Genomic DNA, 18,108 nt, shown 5'->3' with positions numbered 1-18,108 from the left:
AAACAAAACAAACATAAATGGATACATATTTCATTTGGCTTGTGGAGCATCTAAAATATTCATATGTGTGGTATATAAAAATCAAGAACATTGCAAAGAGCAGTTGAGCATAAATATTTAATATAAATATTTGAATCTACATTTGAATGTCTAACCAGGACTGACATGCATCAGTCAGGAGCAGTGGCTTGAGTGGGTGGTCAGGTCAGTGTGGGACACCTCGTGGGAGATTGTGCTTTCTGTACCCACAACAGGGCTTGGAATTAATGTTTTAGCTGTTGCAGATGGGAGGAGAATCCAATCTTCAACTGATAAAGATCATTGTTTACTTATGAGTCAGTAGCAAATACAGCTTTTAACATTTGCGTAGTTATAATTGTTAATTTCCAACCCTGAAAATGAGTATAAAATGAGGTACTAATTGGTTACTTTTGGGTCAAAATCCAAGCAGTTTGGGGAGACACCAGTACCAAAGAATGAGAGCATAAACAATAAGCATTAGAAGAGTGAACAAAGAAGCTAAACAGGGAAGTGGTTCTGAGTACACAGTGCCTTTTACAGAGCAGATTCCTACATCATGTCTTGTCTCTATGCAAACTAAAGGGTGAAAAGGGTTTCTGACACAGAATATCAACAATACTGACAGAGAAAGTAAATAATAATACCCCCCCCCCCCCCCCCCCCCCCCCCCCCCCCACATTTTGAAAAAATAATCAATATCAAGGGTTCATTACAACGCAGAAGCTGCTGTCGGACACATAAGCTGAGTTATGAGACTTATCAAATGAAGGTGAGTCAACACAATCTAGAGTGATATTATAGCAGTATCCATAAAAAGCCAATGGTACTCTGTTATGGCTACCAGTTTCAACTCAAATTTACATAATACAACTCGAGCTGTTATAGCAGTAAGTGGTCATTGCGATTATAAAAAGACAATCTGAACCACCGACCTTTAAGTGTAGATATAGATATTGTACGTGTGTGTCTGTATATGTGTACTTACGTGTCTACAAAACCAATCTATACTATAGATTGACACTCTAGTAGAGGAGTATTGCATGAGTTGGGGCTGGAGACAGATGTCTTGTATCTCCAGGCTTTGCAATGGAACAAGCTGGCCATTGGCTAAATGAAGCATTATATTGTCCTGCCCTCTTGTCAATTCTCTCCTGGGTTTTTCAGCTGATGCTGCCTTCAGTTACGTCAGTCAGGCAGTCCATCAACAAGGGGTGGCTCCTCCAAAGCTGCGGCAGAGCCATTGGTCTCTCCTCTGTCACCCCCTGAATCTCTCTCCTCCTTGTCCTCATCCGGACTGAGCGGGTCCGGTTGGGACAGGCGGTCTAGGGGGTCAAAAGTATGCATTTTGGGCTCAGGGCTGAGGAGCGACAGCTGAGGCAACAGTGGCCCCTCCCGTATCTTAGTAGCTAGCTCCTTGGCGCTGCAGGAAGGGGTATTGGTCTCATAGATATCGTGGAAGTTGTTATAGTCAACTTCATAGAAGCCTTTCTCCAGGGAGAGAACTGGTGTGAAGCGATAGCCCCAGAGCACCTCTGTATCTAGGTAGGAACTCCGAGCCTGACATGTCATTCCTGCCAAAGGTATGGATAGACACACACACACACACACACACACACACACACACACACACACACACACACACACACACACACACACACACACACACACACACACACACACACACACCAACATGCGCAGTACATTAATTTGTAGTGCACCCACATACACACAAACACACACACAGATGAAGAATGTAAGAAAAAGAAGAATCAGTAAATTATTCATGGTTACAGAGAGAGGGCAAAAACCTTCACTGTGTTTCCTCTAAGCCTATACATCATGTTGCTGTAATGTAGGAAACACGGCTGATCTAAATACAGCCTTATTTAGAGCCTGAGCTGAATAAATACATGCTTTATTCACACAAAGAGGATTACTAGATTAAAGAGTCAATATTTATAATCATGGGTTGCCTTTTGGAAAAAAAACAAGTTAGAGGAAAAAAGAGCACATTTGGCATCCCGGTCTAGCAACTACTTTTATAAATGGAAAGAGAGAGAGAGGCTACAGTGTTAGTGGAGTGAGAGATACATTTTGACATATTCTGCAGGTCTATTTATAGAATTGCTTTGAGTGATAAGAGAAATATTCAAGGTGTAACTAATAACATCAATGATAGCTCTGCTCCATTTAGTGCCCCAGGAAGCCATTTTTAGCAACGCAGCTTGTACAAAACAAAGACCCTGAAATGGATTTGTCCCAACAAGTCCCCAAACCTGTAAAACCACATGGGTTGTTTGTTTATATAATATACACCTACAAGAGTGTTTCTTGAATTAGCAACCCCAATGATGGCAACATAGGCTCACACAAAAATATCTCCATAATGTTGCACATTCAAACCTAACATAACTCACACTGTTTTGTAGAATTTGTGGGCTGATTTTCATCACAGGTAATTGTTTTAGTTGATAACAGGAAAATAAAAATTAAGCATAATAATTAGTCTTAATTATTCTTGTTATTGTAATTTGGTGGTCTCTGGAAGGCTAGACCCAGCCATTGCCCCCAACTGCCCTTCTCAGATGTTGGTGTAAATGATCTCAGGTTACAGTTATTAATACTGTGGTTATTCAATGTATTTTAAAACGCAGTAATTAACAAGCTATGAACCGTGCCATGGTAACAAGGCTCTCTCATTAGTAGGTAGCATGCTACCCACTGTAGTCTCTCATGTTCATTCAATATTCTCTTTTTTTGTGAAGAGGGGCTGTATGAGGTACAATTCAATAGTAATTTTATTACTCACAGGGGTCATGGTCAGAGTTCCAGAACGGATGCTAGACTAACTGCTTCTGCAGACGAGGTCAACTCTGTGCGTAATTAAGCTAATTTTAAGAGACTCAAACCCAAACACTTATGTTGTTGTAGATGTGCAGTATATTAAGAACTTTGCTTTGCAGTCAGAAAACCCTTTCATTTTTTCACTATACGCAGACGCAATGTTCATCCCCCGGTAGTGCACTTATCAGCGGTTGGAATCTGCAGCCTTCATCAGAGACCAAGAGACAAAAGTACAACCAAACTAAAGAGATAATGATAGCAACAATGACATGCTGTTTACTGCAGATACAAGATGGTAGTAGGGGCCAAATGAGTCTCAATGGATCAAAGAGAGAGGGGAGAAACTTCTTTGCTAACTGGAGGGCAGGAAAGATCTCAAGTTACCTGGTGGAGCAGTTATGTAAACTGTGAGCTCATGCCCACAAGCCAAGAGAGCTACTGCTGTCACGAGTAGGACGTGATAACAACAAGACTTCAGAGGCTTTCTGAATCAGAGGATACCAGTGGCTCACATATTGCTGCAGTCTGCATCACTCACCATTTAGAGTTCCCTGCTCTGCTGAACGCCACTGTTTTACCTCTCTTCACTCTTTTAGTGGCATATCAACTCAGTTCTAAATAAGGGACAGTATATTTTGTTTGGAGCTCAGTGCCACAGCAGTGTGGGTATGATGTAAGAATGTACAGTCATGGCCAAAAGTTTTGAGAATGACACAACTATTAATTTTCACAAAGTCTGCTGTTTCAGTTTTTATAATGGCAATTTGCATATACTCAACTGCAATTAATTGCAAAGTCCCTCTTTGCCTTGAAAATGAACTTTATCACCAAAAACACATTTCCACTGCATTTCAGCCCTGCCACAAAAGGACCAGCTAACATAATTTCAATGACACACAGGTGTCACACACATTAACACAGGTGTGGGTGTTGATGAGGACAAGGCTGGCGATCAATCTGTCATGATTGAGTGACTGGACACTTTAAAAGGAAGATGGTGCATGACACCATTGTTCCTCATCTGTTAGCCATGGTTACCTGCAAGGAAACACATGCAGCCATCATTGCATTGCACAAAAAGGGCCTAACAGGGAAGTTTATAGCAGCGAGTAAGATTGCACCTCAGTCAACCGTCTATCGAATTATCAAGAACTTCAAGGAGAGAGGTTCAATTGTTGCCAAACAGGCTCCAGGGCGCCCAAGAAAGTCCAGCAAGTGCCAGGACCGTCTCCTGAAGGTGTTACAGCTGCGGGATCGGGCCACCACCAGTGCAGAGCTTGCTCAGGAATGGCAGCAGGCAGGTGTGAGTGCATCTGCACGCACAGTGAGGCGAAGACTTTTGGAGGAAGGCCTGGTGTCAAGGAGGGCAGCAAAGAAGCCACTTCTCTCCAGTAAAAACATCAGGGACAGACTGATATTCTGCAGAAGGTACAGGGACTGGACTGCTGAGGACTGGGGTAAAGTCATTTTCTCTGATGAATACTCTTTCCGATTGTTTGGGGCATCTGGAGGAAGGCTTGTTTGGAGAAGACGAGGTGAGCGCTACCATCAGTCCTGTCTCTTGCCAACAGTGAAGCATCCTGAGACCATTCATGTGTGGGGTTGCTTTTCGGTCAAGGGAGTGGGCTCTCTCACAATCTTGCCTAAAAACACAGCCATGAATAAAGAATGGTACCAGAACGTCCTCCGAGAGCAACTTCTCCCAACCATCCAAGGGCAGTTTGGTGATGAAGAATGCCTTTTCCAGCATGATGGAGCACCTTGCTATAAAGCAAAAGTCATAACAAAATGGCTCGGGGAACAAAACATTAAGATTTTGGGCCCTTGGCCAGGAAACTCCCCAGATCTTAATCCCATTGAGAACTTGTGGTCAATCCTCAAGAGGTGGGTGGACAATAAAAAACCCACACATTCTGACAAACTCCAAGCATTGATTATGCAAGAATGGACTGCCATCAGTCAGGATTTGGTCCAGAAGTTGATTGACAGCATGCCAGGGAGAATTGCAGAGGTCTTGAAAAAGAAGGGTCAACACTGCAAATATTGACTTATTGCGTGAATTCTGTGTAATTCTCAATAAAAGCTTTTGATACTTTTGAAATGCTTATAATTGTATTTCATTATACCATAGAAACATCTGACAAAAACACCTAAAAACCCTGAAGCAGCAGACTTTGTGAAAATGTAATATTTGTGTCATTCTCAAAACTTTTGGCCATGACTGTACAGTATAAAAGCAAGAAATGAGCATATGATCTGTGGTGTTACTAAAACTGTATTATTATGTACAGTGAAGCTTTAATAAACCTCTATTTTTCTTAAAAAGTACACCTAAAGTGACAAATTATATCACAGACCTCCATTTGAGAGCTATTTTAAATACCAATTGTATCGAACCATGCTCAAAGTTATCATATTATGTCACTGTGTTGCTTATAGATTAAATTATTATGGTGGAAATGAATGGTTCCACTCTTAACTTTGGATCCCACCCTTGCAGATCCGTGACAGTCCTTGGACTTCACTTTGAAAACCACTCAAGATAAATCACAGGTTGGAGGAGCCTTACAGTGAAAATAAGAAAAGATGATTCATATAAATTCCAACAGAGAGACATGACTCACCAAGTTCACTATTTTGTATTGCTCTTCTTGACAGTTTCAAGTAGTCTTTTGTGAAAAAAGCACCATTATTGCTTATACCTTTTGCCAACATGGCCTTTTTTATGCATCTCGGTCACAGCATGCTGTGTTAGGTCATGCTCTCCTTCATGTCCTATTAGAAATTCCAGAAGGCATGAAGTGAAGAGAGCTTTTGTTGAGTTGCTGCTGACAGGCTTAACCGTACGACTCCTTTGCTTCCCATTGCTTGTTATAGCTGCAAAGTCATTTCTTTTTTTTGCTTTGTTTATCACTATTTTCATCATTGCGCTGCTGGCCGAGGAACACGTGTCGCGTCTGCGAATACTGTAAGACAAATGGGCTTTCAGACGGCAAAGTGGTCAATAGCCTATAGCTTCTGTTCCGCTTTCTTAACAAAGGGGCTGAGCTGACCAAGATCCTCTGTGGGTAATACACTTACTGTTGACGAGTATCTCATACAAGCCTACTATGAAAAACCAAAAAATCCCTTTAACATTGCCTACTTAAATTATGACAAAAGAAGAAGAAATTCCGTAAAGAAATAGAGATGAACAAGGCTGTAATTGGAACAAAATAGTAAACATCTTACTGGATTAATACATTTAAGTGTTTTCCCCTAGGTTTGCCACGACAATCTATCTATTTTTAAATATTTCATGTAGTTGATCAGATATCGGTATCAGGGTTTTACCAAGTGTTAAAATTGGCAACATTTCTCTCTTTCAACACTTTTGCTTTTGTAATATCTTAAGTTAAATAATCTACCCTGCAAAAAAGTCAAAAGAAAACTGTCCTAATGTGACCAATATATCTGATTCTCTTCTCTTGATTCAAATAGAAATGCCATGAACGCAAAATACAGGTCTGCATTGCACTTTTGCGACGGTCCCTGAATGCACCTGCAGTGACAGGCGCTCTTGAAAGACAGTCAGCTCACGGCATTCTTTGATGCCAAGGAGTTTATCCAAACTTACTAAATGTGTCTGATGTTTCACCAAACTGGATAAATCAAGCTCTAGATGCAGAGCTTTTTACAGTGAGAGCGGCTAAAACGGCAAACATCAAATATTAAACAGACGTCTCCGGGTTGTGTCTTTGTCACTAACTCACACCTGGCGTAAAAATCCTCAATGAAGAGGAAACACTGCATTTAAATCAAACTTTCAGAGCACTAGCTTTTTCAACCTTTATTTTGATGATTTCTAACAGTTTATGAAACAGTCTTAGTGTGACCATGCGTCTATATGACCTAAAATGCCAAACCTCATAGTCAAGTATTTAATTCTATTGCTATTATTGTTTCAGATTCATAAAGCAATGGACACCATACAGACCAAAAGAGCCACGTTCATTTCTGCCCAGCAGAGACTCTTAGTGAAGAGGGTGTTATCAGTTAAAAGGAATTAGGAAACAAAAGGAGGTTCTACCCAAGAGAATACTGAGCACAAATTCATGAGTCTGTATGAGCCGAGATATAAAAGCAAAGAATAGATTGAAGAGCAAAGAATTTCAAATATGCATGATGATAGAGAATTCACTGGCGAAATCATGAGCCAACCTTGATCCATCATTCTCTGGTGGAGAGAAGTGCAAAATCTCAAGAGTCAAAACTGATACTGGACCATTATCCTCCTAGACAGGTATGCCATGTACTTACTAAATGCAACTCTTCTATAACACGAGATTTATGGTGGTACTTGCTACGGCGTGTTACCATGAAGACAACTACACAACTATGAGAAGATGATAACGCAGCAAGTTTAAAAGCAGATTGACCAATTGTGTTAAACTAGGTGTAAGTAAGTAGTTCAACAATGAGCTTTCTATCATGATGTCACAACTATTGAAACTATCTAAATACTTGGATCAAAAGCTTCCTTACACCAAGCATCCTCTAGAGACACTTGGCTGTCTCTTCCCTGTTTTGTACTTTCAGAGGACTATCACAAGTTCACAAAGTTTGGCTGAAGAGACCTTTTCCTGGAAATGGCCACAAACTAACCAAGGCCACAACTCTTTAGATCACATTTCAGTCCTTCATTGGACAACTGCTGATTCTCAAAAGGCAGTAAGTTACATTTGATCTGTTTTTAAATACATTGCACCAAAAGTAACATCATCCAGAAGCTTTAAGATAGATGGAAATGGCAAACTGATGAGGCGTGTTGTGCCACAGCAAAAGGAAAGCATCTGTACCTTTTCTTCAGCTTTCCCTCTGGATGTGAGTGGCCTAGTTTCCATATTTAATCTGTCAAATGTTTGTTATTTCTGTGACCAGATCAGCAAAGAAATTATAAGATCTTTCAGACCTTGTGAGAAGGATTTTCTGTAGTGTCTGAGGTGTTGGCATACTCTTTGATATGTTGTTTTCAAAGTATCAGTTTAGCTAATACTTAATGCTCCAATTATGGTAGTGTTGTGAAGAACTGTTCATCTTCATTCTGTCCTATTAGCTTTTTGAAGATTCAGCACAAGCTGTTATTAATTCTAATGGTTGTATCATTTTATTTCAAGATTCAAGTTTCACTACTTCATTTTTTCAGATGCTGCATGTGCAGGTTTACAGAGACTCCTCACACACAGCTACAATAGCTGTTGGTGCATTTGAATTGTGTTTATAACTTATTTGGTTAATGTTAAATTGACTTAAACTAGTGTAGCGCTTTTCTAGCCTTTATGATGACTAAGAGCTTTTACACCACTTGTCACGCCACCCATTTCACACTACATTGACACACTGATAGCGGAGGATGCTATAGAGTGTGACCATCAGTGTTAGCTATTTCCACTTACACTCATTCATACTGTTGACTATGTCACCAGGAGCAATTTAGGTTTCATCGGCTTGCCCAAGAACACTTCGACATGTGATTACAAGAGCTAGGATTGAACCATCAACCTTCTGATAGAGAGACAGCTGACTCTGAAATGTTTAGTATCAACTAAGGCTGTCGAACAAACCTGTATTGACTATACAGAAGAAGAAGCAGTAGGGACAAAAGAAGAAGAAGACTGGGTTGTCAGCTAGCCAGCTAGCTATCTGAACCCCCAAAAAGTTGCCTGTTTGGGAGTTTTTGGATATTGTAAAAAAGATGGGACGTTTGTGGCCTGACGTTTCCTGTATCTCTTCAGCTGTCCTATCAATAAAAGCAAAAATGCCCCAAAAACTAACAAAAAAATAAGAGGCGATGAAGAGCAAAGTTGAAGGTTCATCTGACTGATATATATATATATATATATATATATATATATATATATATATATATATATATATATTGTTCTCTACCAATGTTTCAATAAATTTGGCAATCATTTTGTTATCTAAAATATTTTTGGCCACAGTAAAGAGTAAAATTGTGATATTGTCACAGCCCTGGTATAAACAGTTGCAAATATCACGATAATCTTCCTGTGGTGATAAGCCTATGGCTCCATAAAATACATTTTTATAGTTTAATATTTGTAAAAAAAAAACGATCAATATAACAAATATATAACAACAAATAATAATTCATCTTGTTTGACACACTTGGTTGAGAATGTCTGCTGCAGGATGTTGTGAGTACTGAAGACTCTTGTACTTTTGTGCAGTCATGAGCTTGAAGACTTGACAGCTGGCAGCAGCCATTATAATAAAAGAGGTTACTTTATTTAGCTGTGTTTGTATGTCTGATTTTCGGGTTTAATTTTCTGTAAACAAAACACACATTTGGAAGATGAAACTCATGATTTAAGTTCATAAATACCCACTCCAGTCCTTTGATAAATTACACTGCAATGCACGGAGCACGCTCACCATTTCGTGTTATATTCCTTTTATTTATTTCTGCTTAAGATATAACTGAACTCGTAGAACATTAATCACTGTAATTGCTGACATCCATAATATCATTGTGTTCAGCTGTGTTTCCCTTTCAGACCAACAGCGACAAAGCAACAAACAAACAATGAGCAAACAAGGGCGCCTTGAAAGGGACGATTAGAATTTGGTAGCTTCTTACATTACAAAAGCTGTAGCTGGGGATTTTCACAGCATGTAACACACACACAGCTTAGTGTCACCTAAAAGCAGAGCAGCAAGAACACTTTTCCACTCAAATGCACACGACAGGATACAGCCTACAAAACACCAGCATGATCTGTTAGCATAAAATATGCAAGAGTGAGGGAGGAGCGGAGAGACACGATGAAGTCCTTTACTCTGTAACTGACAAACCTCACTCACAACAGACGGTTTGACTTGTCAAACACACTCATCTTAGATCACGGCTGCTTCCCATCAAGGAGTGTCACTGTCAGTGTCAAGGTCATGTGTGTGTTGTGCATCATGGTTTACTGGCTCTCAAAATGGAAAAACCATTGATAATGTTATTGGTTGCACCTTTGTTTTACAGTTGTTGATATGTCAAAGTGTCATGATGACATTGAAGGTTTAACTGCTGCGGTCACATGCTGCTGCTGCTGCTGCTGCTGCTGCTGCTGCTGCTGCTGCTGCTGCTGCGTCTCATGCAGCACTTCATAAGGGCTATTACCTCCACCCCAGCTTATACCTGTAGACTCTGACTCTAAATTTGCCTGGGGGAAAGTGTTTCCTGCCTCTCTCCAGTCTCTGATGTGCTAAAGTTGATTTATCCTCACTGGCAGTTACTATGTCAGAGCCTATATGTCAAATAAATTATCTCTGTTTTATGTTTCATTTATAAAACACTACATCCAAGCAAGGTGAGCTGGCAGTCAAATTTAGCACTCCAAGCAAGTCGGCAGTAACACAGTTTCCTCTGTCTCGGAAAAGTCTGCTGTTTTTCTACAATTTAGCATTAGTTCATCCCCAGCTGGTACTGCGGGTTATTACAGGTCATTTGTTATCGAATGCAAAATTCTCATAATAGAATGCCCATTCATTTTATAGAACATCATATGTCTTCAATAAAACTAATAAATATCTTGTTGTTTGACAGGGTCATGTTCTTGTGTTTTTATGTGAGTCAGAGTTTACACTTGTTGTGGTGACTTTTTGTTTTGCCCTGAAGACCTGAAAATATTGTGATGTGTTGTGCTGACTAAGCTATGGATCGGCACGTAGGCCGAACAGCAGCAACTCACAGTTGACTCATTTATGTAACTGAAACCAAGAAACTGATGGTTTATTTTGAAGCAGTTTCTATTAAATAATTTTGTGAATGACAATTTTTTTGTCTAAGTTTGAAAATGTTGACAAATTACACATAAAAAAGAGGATACAGATTGCCTTGCGGTGTCAACATTTCAAAGCTTATTTCCCCTGGATGGCACACATTAAAAGGTCCACACCACTCGTTTCACGGACTCTGCCGATAGTAGGAGCTGTAGATGCAGAATATGGGCTTTGTACCTTTTAGAGTGGCTGTCACTTTTGGCAGGGCTTTACTTTTGATGGCTCATTAGTAGTCACGTTAACATGGACACTATTTCCTCTTTCCGATCTAAATCATTCTGATTGAAGGAACGAGTCCTGTGTTTACATGCACCTACGAATCTGATCAGAATAGCTATGTTACATGCCACTCTCCTCTTCCGGTCTAAGCTCAAATAGACTTTTTGTGTGATCAGCTACCTCGCCCGAAGATAGATATTTACTGCCTATTCAGTGGAGAAGTTGTCGTTACTTTGCTGTTATTATTCAAGCAACAGCTTCATATCAACCAAACCTTACTCCTACTGAGTGCAAGGAGGCGTAGATGTGCCTACTAAAAGCTTTTTAGGTACAGCTACCTGGCGACACATAACATTACCACCATGAGGATGAGAAAGCTACGGCTGAAGAACCGCACGTCACTGTTTATGTGCAATAAGACGTTGGGTATGAGCAGAAAGAACACAGCGGGAAGACAAATAGAAGTACTGCTAACATGGGAACACTTTAATTTACCACCCCTCTACAACCAAATTAAGTTGAATTGATTCAGATTAAGGTGTTTATACTGAGCATTTTTACTCTGTTTAGGTTTTTTAGCCATTAATTGAAATGTTATGCTCCATGTCAATGCAGCTAGCTTTGCTGTATGTTGATCATTGGAAAATTACTTCTTAACTCTAAGCTTGCTGATCGTAAATGTTTCCATTTCAATCTTGCTTCCATGTACAGTAAAACGCCACCAACCTTTCTCTTTCAGGATTAAGTGCTGCCACTATTTTCCAAGATTTTCCTTAAAGGTTTAAAAACAAAAGTCAAAGACAGTCTTGTTTACACTGCAACATTATTGCTGCAAGATCATTTCGATTCTGAGAAACTGCATAAAGCAAGCCTTATTTTTAATATAAATAACTTATTTTTAAAAGAACCAGAGTAACCTGAAACCTGCTGTCCTCAGAGACACTCCTGTAATAAAAACAGTGTTTGTATGGCAATACTGCTGCACATGACTGAGCCTTTGGCACAGCAGAACATTATCACAAACATTTGAAGAAACTCTACCAAAATCTCTGCATTGAAAAGTCATGTTTGAACGGCTCCCAAAGAGCTGATGAAAAGATAACTTAATATGGTGCATTAATGTTTACAAATACTCCACCACAAAGATTAGCAAATGATTATTACATTGCTGTTACAGCAAAGATGAAAAATTAACAAGAAGGGTCCTAAACATTTAGTACCTTCATTTATAGATAGCCGTAGAACAGAGGACTCAGCCTCCATAGAAGTAGCTTTCAGACTAAACACTGATCATTTCAGATGCTCTAAATGCTTTACTGCTATTTAAATATTCAAACAAGGGTTTCTACTACAGGTGTAAACACTTTTAGCTTATGTTTGGCAGAGCTACAGGACACCTAACTATATTTTTGAATAAATTGCATGTCTAAAGTTTTGTGCTTTTACTTCATTTCAAACTTGTCAATCCAAAAAGGTTTTAATAAGAGTGAGTAGAACTGATGAAGGGCAATTCTTTGGATAATAGAATAAAGTATCAATATGTATCAGCACATCAAATCTTTGTGCAAAAAATATAATTGTGTTTCACTTAAGTTATGAATTTGTACACGACTTATGACCATAAAACATCACAGAAATGAGCCTAAATTGCAAACTTGTAAAATGATTTGATATCATATCGGTTATGTGGTTTTATTACCTAATGGAATGCAACTGATTGTGTTCTGTGTTGTGTCTATTTAATGCATTATTAATGGTGCTACTGAGCTGTTTCATCACTTATGAGGGCATCAAGTGTTGTGCTTTTCTGCCAAATGCTGTAGGAGGGCCTGAGAAACATAAGTGAGTGTTTTTAGGAAACTAATTCACAATTATCCGTTAAACCAACCTGGATGTTGGCGGTGGCTTTAAAGAGAAAATAAAGCCGCTGACACCAACATTACTCTGTTACTATTCTATGTGCCAGTATCTATGACATGGTTCATAATTTGTTTAATATTTAGTGTTCTGAGCAATCAGAAATTAATCTCCCTCCACTTAATCGGCTTTGTGAGATCACTGCATTGTTGAAACAGACCAAAAATGTTACTTCTTCATTCCAAACAAAGAACACAAAGTAAAAGATGTACTGGATAATATAACAAGAACATTATTTTTGCAAACCACAGTATTGGCTATTTATATATTGATACATAACTACACTGACAAGCAGGTTTATCACTTTTGAAGTATCCACTAAGGATGCTTATTCAGCTTTAGAACTGAATGCTGAATAGCTTAAATAGAGAAACAGCCTTTGTACTTCTTTCACTTTGTGCTCCTGTTTTTTTGTGAACAAACATCGTAAAATACTGCAGCATCCTGTTACTAAGGCTTATATTCACCACCCCCTCAAACAAGTCTCACTAAGGTCAACGGGGGACGTGAGGGAGGGCCACTAGACGGTCAGAGGGGCCTGTTGCCATGCGGTCAAGGACGGTGTCAGCACAACCCCTGTCCCCTGTATGATTCCATGATCTCTGCCTTAGGGGTAAGAGGTGATTTAATGCCTGAGTCAAGTATGAGTAGGAAACCTGATGACTAATGGAAAAAATCTATATGAAATAGAGTAGACCTTTTCAGATGCATGAGCAGCTTTGCCTGATCGCATTAGGGAGCTTGAGTAAAAACAAGAAATGTGTGCTGATGATTCACTGCTCAATCAGTGTGTGCCATTTACTGACGCAATATGTAATAATTAACAAATGTTTAAATTGTTGTAATTAAAAGTGAGTGATTTGTCTAACAATGGCAAATAAACCATTCTGTTAAGGGATACAAATGATTTAGCTAATACCTCACGAAAACACGCTGGAACATTAAATCAACAGCTAGCAGTCAGCCATTTTTGAATCTCACAAATTCAGTGATTCACAATATCTGTCGTTGTGATAATCTAAACATTGGGATTGTCTGGTTGAGATGTTTTTCTGCTCTTAGAGGTCTTGAGTACAGTCTCGTGCTACAAAACAGAAGCATTGTGGAACTTTACAGAAACACCTGGTCACGTCTGCGTCCTAAATGTAACCAGCCTGGGGCACTTTTCAGGGCCGTTTGGCCTTTACCCAAAACACAGACCAGCAGTGTGGGTAGCTTCACTTCATTCATTTTGAAATAAACAATATCAAAGACATAACCTTGGAGTAGCAACAGTGGAAATGTGGGACAGAGAACATTTGCAGGGCTGTAATGGCATTATATTATTCCAAATGTCTGCCTCACTTAAAAGAAATAATGATTTCTAACTCAGCTGAAATGATCTCTTGATTAAGACATGTTTTGTGTTTTAGTCCTGATGAAAGCACCATTTTCACCTGCCTCTGAATACCATTTGTCAGCTTCCACGAAACAATAAAATCCTCATTAAAACCTGCACTAACTCAGGAATGAAATGCATTAATATTATTTATGTCTCACTTAGGGAGTGTATTGTCTCGTAATGTTAGTCTCTCTGCCTTTCCATCCATTACAATATTATCTTTTGCAATCAGCAGCACTTACAGGTACTCAGTTCTGCCTCTCATTTTTAAGCAATGTATCTCCATGTCAGCCTCCTCTCTCTTTCCATCCATTTACATCTTCCCATCCCTCCCACTCAGCTCACTTCCTGCATCAAACATTTCATCAGTGTCTGCCTCTGTTGATCTCTTTATCTATTGTTTTTATGACTTCCCTTCCCACCTTTCTCCCTCTCATTATTTCATCCCTTGATCTCCCCACAGTTCATACCTGTTGCCTCCACCATGCCTTCAAGGATCACCACAATCTCAAACTCCTCCTTCTCAATTTGAGCCATCGACATCTCCCAGAAAGGGCTCTTCTCATTGATCTCGTGAGAGATGATAAGTGGCGACACCAGGAACAGCCGGTCGTCTCCCGTGTCAAAGCCGATGTTTATGTCAGTCTGGTTGAGTGGGATGAACTCCCCCTCCTTGGTCTGCTGTGAGCGGATCAGCTTTGCTCTGATCGATGCTTCCACGATGTGAGAGTTCCTCAGGTCCCCTACCCTAAACATCAGGCACATCTTGTTGTCTCGCACTGATATGACAGCTTTGTGCGAGAACATCAGGGTCTCGGCGCGGTTCTTTGGCTGTGAGATCTTGACGAACATGCATCCAACCATCATTGCATTCACAATGGAACCCAAGATGGCCTGCACCAAAAGTAGTATGATGCCTTCTGGACATTTTTCTGTGATTACTCGATAACCGTACCCAATGGTGGTCTCTGTTTCGATGGAGAAGAGGAAGGCTGAGACAAAACTGTTTAGGTTCTCCACACAGGGGGTCCAGCCCTCCTCATCTGCATGCAGAAGATCCCCACGGATTAGTGCAATCAGCCACCACAGGAAGCCAAAGAAAAGCCAGTTGACTACATAGACCAAGGTGAATATGAAGAGACTAAGTCGCCATCGAAGATCCACCAGCGTGGTGAACAAGTCACTGAGGTAACGGTAGGTCTCTTGCACATTTCCGTGATGAACGTTGCACTTGCCGTCCTTCTGCACATATCGCTGACGTGGCTTCTTTGCCGGGTCGGAAATCAAGTGGGTTCGCTCTGTTGAGATCTGAGCCTCCCTCAAGTGTTTAGGGAGCTTCTTCACCTATGTTGAAGTGAATAGAAAATAGAGAGGAAACCAAAGTCAAGGGATGAAAGAGAAAGATAAGAATCATTTTAAGTGCTTCTCAAAATGGGTGTACTTAATGGTAGCCACTGCGGTTTCTTTCCATAAATACTTTCTCTACGGTTGTATCAAGTTTGGATTGGGGGATGAAGGTGTTAACCTTTTAAATGAGATTTCCTTTCAGTCTTTCCAATACCACCCTGCTCTGTGCTGCTGGCAGGGAGGCAAATAAAATTAAGAGCTGCTATAAAGTCACTGGTCTGTGCCTCTCCACTGTGACATTGTAGGTGTCAGTGGATGCAGTTTTATATACAGGGGAGAGGAGAAAGTAAGGACACAATAAGGACACAAGGGCACCCAGGTCTTTGTCTATGTTGGCTCGGCTCCATCGAGGCGATCTGTCCCCACAGCTGTGCCCTGCCTCTCTCCCTGTCCCCTGTGTTCCCTCCCCCCGCACCCTCTGGGACTTTGGCAGGCCTGGATAGGAACAGATCTTCCATCTTTTCCCAATGGACTCTTATGGCATCCTTAAAAAGAGTGGCATATGCCTGGGCACACGCATTGTATTATGTAAAAACAACTTTCAGGCACAAACAAGTAAGATTCTAATATTGTTTGTTTTAAACATGATAAAAAAATATTGACTTATGCAAAGCCTGGGAATGTATTCCTGCAGGTGCTGCATTTAGTTACCCCCCTTTTTGGAATGGACACACACTTGAATATATAGAAAAAGGGACAAACATATAGGAGGACAGAGCTGTCAGGCACCTTTCAAACAGACAAAGGACACATTGGCAGCACACTGACACCCTCCAATCTCAGCTGATAATCGAAAAGCATTGTGTAGAGGCAAGAAAACACCTCTTGTGTCCTATGAATCTTGCTGCTAATCGGACACCTGTGATCTATCTCTCTCTAGAGTCTTGCTCACATCTGGCGTCCCGTTGTAGCTATCCTGACTGCTCTTCCCCTCTATCAGAAAAACGATCACTCTCACAGTCCAGCATGGAGAGGAAATAATTCAAGATGCTATAATATTGTTACAGTGTGTACAATTGTGGAGATGTGATAATAAAATCTGTCAGATAGGTTTGTTGGGTTGCCTTGAGATGTCAGGTGCTGTGTCATTGCAGTCCTGCGTACATGCCTATTGTCAGGCCTGCATGTGCAGTATTGAGTTTTCACATATTGATTTGAGTGATCCCTGTGTAAGGAACATTTCAACAAAGAGGAATTGAAAGACAATGCTTATTGATCGGCATCGCAATTAGTGGTTAGATGACAGTGCATTCACTAAATGTCAGTGGGCTCCCTTATTACCAGCTGTGCTCAGGGATATTGGACCCAAATCTATTCGGGACAAAGTCAGGCCAGCATTTCTAAACTAAACCCCTTTATTTGACAACATCATGCAATGTACACAACATTTTTTTAACCACGTTAATCAGTACACTGCTTTCAGATGGAATACAGCCAAAACAGGCCCTTTTATTTCAACACTGCGGCTAATTGAATGATAGATGAAGCTGTCAAAGCAACGCCTCCCAATCTTTGGCCTTTTTAGTCAATGTGGTCTATGGGGGTGATAGTCGATAAACAAATTCATTAGTTCTCTCTGCGTGGCAGTACAAGCACTGGGTGTTCTCCTTCATTGAGCTTTTTTGGACACACTCGGGTGGACAGTACAAGTTTTAATCAGCTTGGGAATCAGGACAGATAACTAGCGCAAGCCAAGCATCCTTGATTGGGTCTTCTTTTTCCAGACTTCCAATCTCACCTGCCAAGTAAACCAATCTATATCTATCTAAGCCAGAGAATCAGGTACTGTTGTACTCTCTGGAGCATGTTAAATTACCTATACAGCTTATTTACACCGTGAAGTTTGTATACAGCTTCTATTCTTTAACTAGCAGGCTTTTAATATTATTTCATTCTCAGTCCTAATTTCTTCTCCCTTACACGGCTCACTTCCCTCTAATCATTACCTTCCCTCCACACCTTCTCCAAGCTTGATTCTTCCTCTGATTTCTTGAATCAATCTCCATCACCATGCCCTCTGTCTTTTACAATGTCTCCCATGTATTCCACTTTTCCCTTTTTTGAAAAGATGTGTATTTGAACAGAACATCTTTTACTAGTAGTTCAGTAGTGGCTGTATACCTGCGCAGGCGTGACTCCTATCTCCATGTTGTGGTCCATGAGGACTCGGGAATCTCCTGCCATCCTCAGCTGAAGCTCAACACCTGTAAGATAAAAAAAATATACTGAGGTCAGTTTAAGATTTCAAAGATATGAATTTCTTTAAGTATTGGCATTATTAGTCCTTTCAATCTTTTCTTCTCTGGACGTGCAAAATACACTTCCTCATTGAGCACTGCATACATTAGTACTCCACTAACAATTTGGTGTTGATGTATAGTGCAACCCCCCCCCCCGGGGGACCCTATTACCCACCTGGCATTTAAATTGGTTTAGACTGTCAATATGTCAATGTTAGCCATTTAGTACAGAGCCCACAGAAA

The 18,108-nt window shown here is 40.3% G+C and overlaps 1 protein-coding gene and 1 long non-coding RNA gene across 2 annotated transcripts in view; one reads left to right on the top strand and one right to left on the bottom strand.

Moving 5' to 3' along the window:
- The window catches only part of LOC117825519, a 40,105-nt gene extending 23,427 nt beyond the window's left edge, over positions 1–16,678 (top strand). The window contains exon 2 of the long non-coding RNA XR_004633860.1: positions 14,682–16,678. This is a non-coding gene — a long non-coding RNA (uncharacterized LOC117825519). The remainder of the gene's footprint in view (positions 1–14,681) is intronic.
- On the bottom strand, positions 732–17,821 carry kcnj5 (potassium inwardly rectifying channel subfamily J member 5). The gene is made up of 3 exons (XM_034701415.1): positions 17,747–17,821; positions 14,689–15,562; positions 732–1,592 (listed from the first exon to the last, which is right to left on the bottom strand). The coding sequence occupies exons 1-3, from the start codon at positions 17,807–17,809 to the stop codon at positions 1,207–1,209; spliced, it is 1,323 nt and encodes a 440-aa protein (XP_034557306.1). The 5' UTR covers positions 17,810–17,821; the 3' UTR covers positions 732–1,206.
- Between the last annotated feature and the right edge of the window lie 287 nt (positions 17,822–18,108).

Source organism: Notolabrus celidotus, chromosome 14 (genome assembly GCF_009762535.1).
Source record: "Notolabrus celidotus isolate fNotCel1 chromosome 14, fNotCel1.pri, whole genome shotgun sequence".
NCBI lineage: Eukaryota > Metazoa > Chordata > Actinopteri > Labriformes > Labridae > Notolabrus > Notolabrus celidotus.
The sequence above is the reverse complement of the archived record's forward strand: the minus strand, read 5'-3'. Positions and strand labels throughout refer to the sequence as shown.

Bases quoted from the DNA above. Each gene is read 5' to 3' on its own strand.
- kcnj5 (XM_034701415.1), bottom strand. From the start codon at position 17,809: ATGGCAGGAGATTCCCGAGTCCTCATGGACCACAACATGGAGATAGGA. The intron at 15,563-17,746 runs GTATACAGCCAC...ACTTCAACATAG, and splicing joins TAGGAGTCACGCCTGCGCAG to GTGAAGAAGCTCCCTAAACA. The intron at 1,593-14,688 runs GTATGAACTGTG...TACCTTTGGCAG, and splicing joins AGGCATGGTGGAGGCAACAG to GAATGACATGTCAGGCTCGG.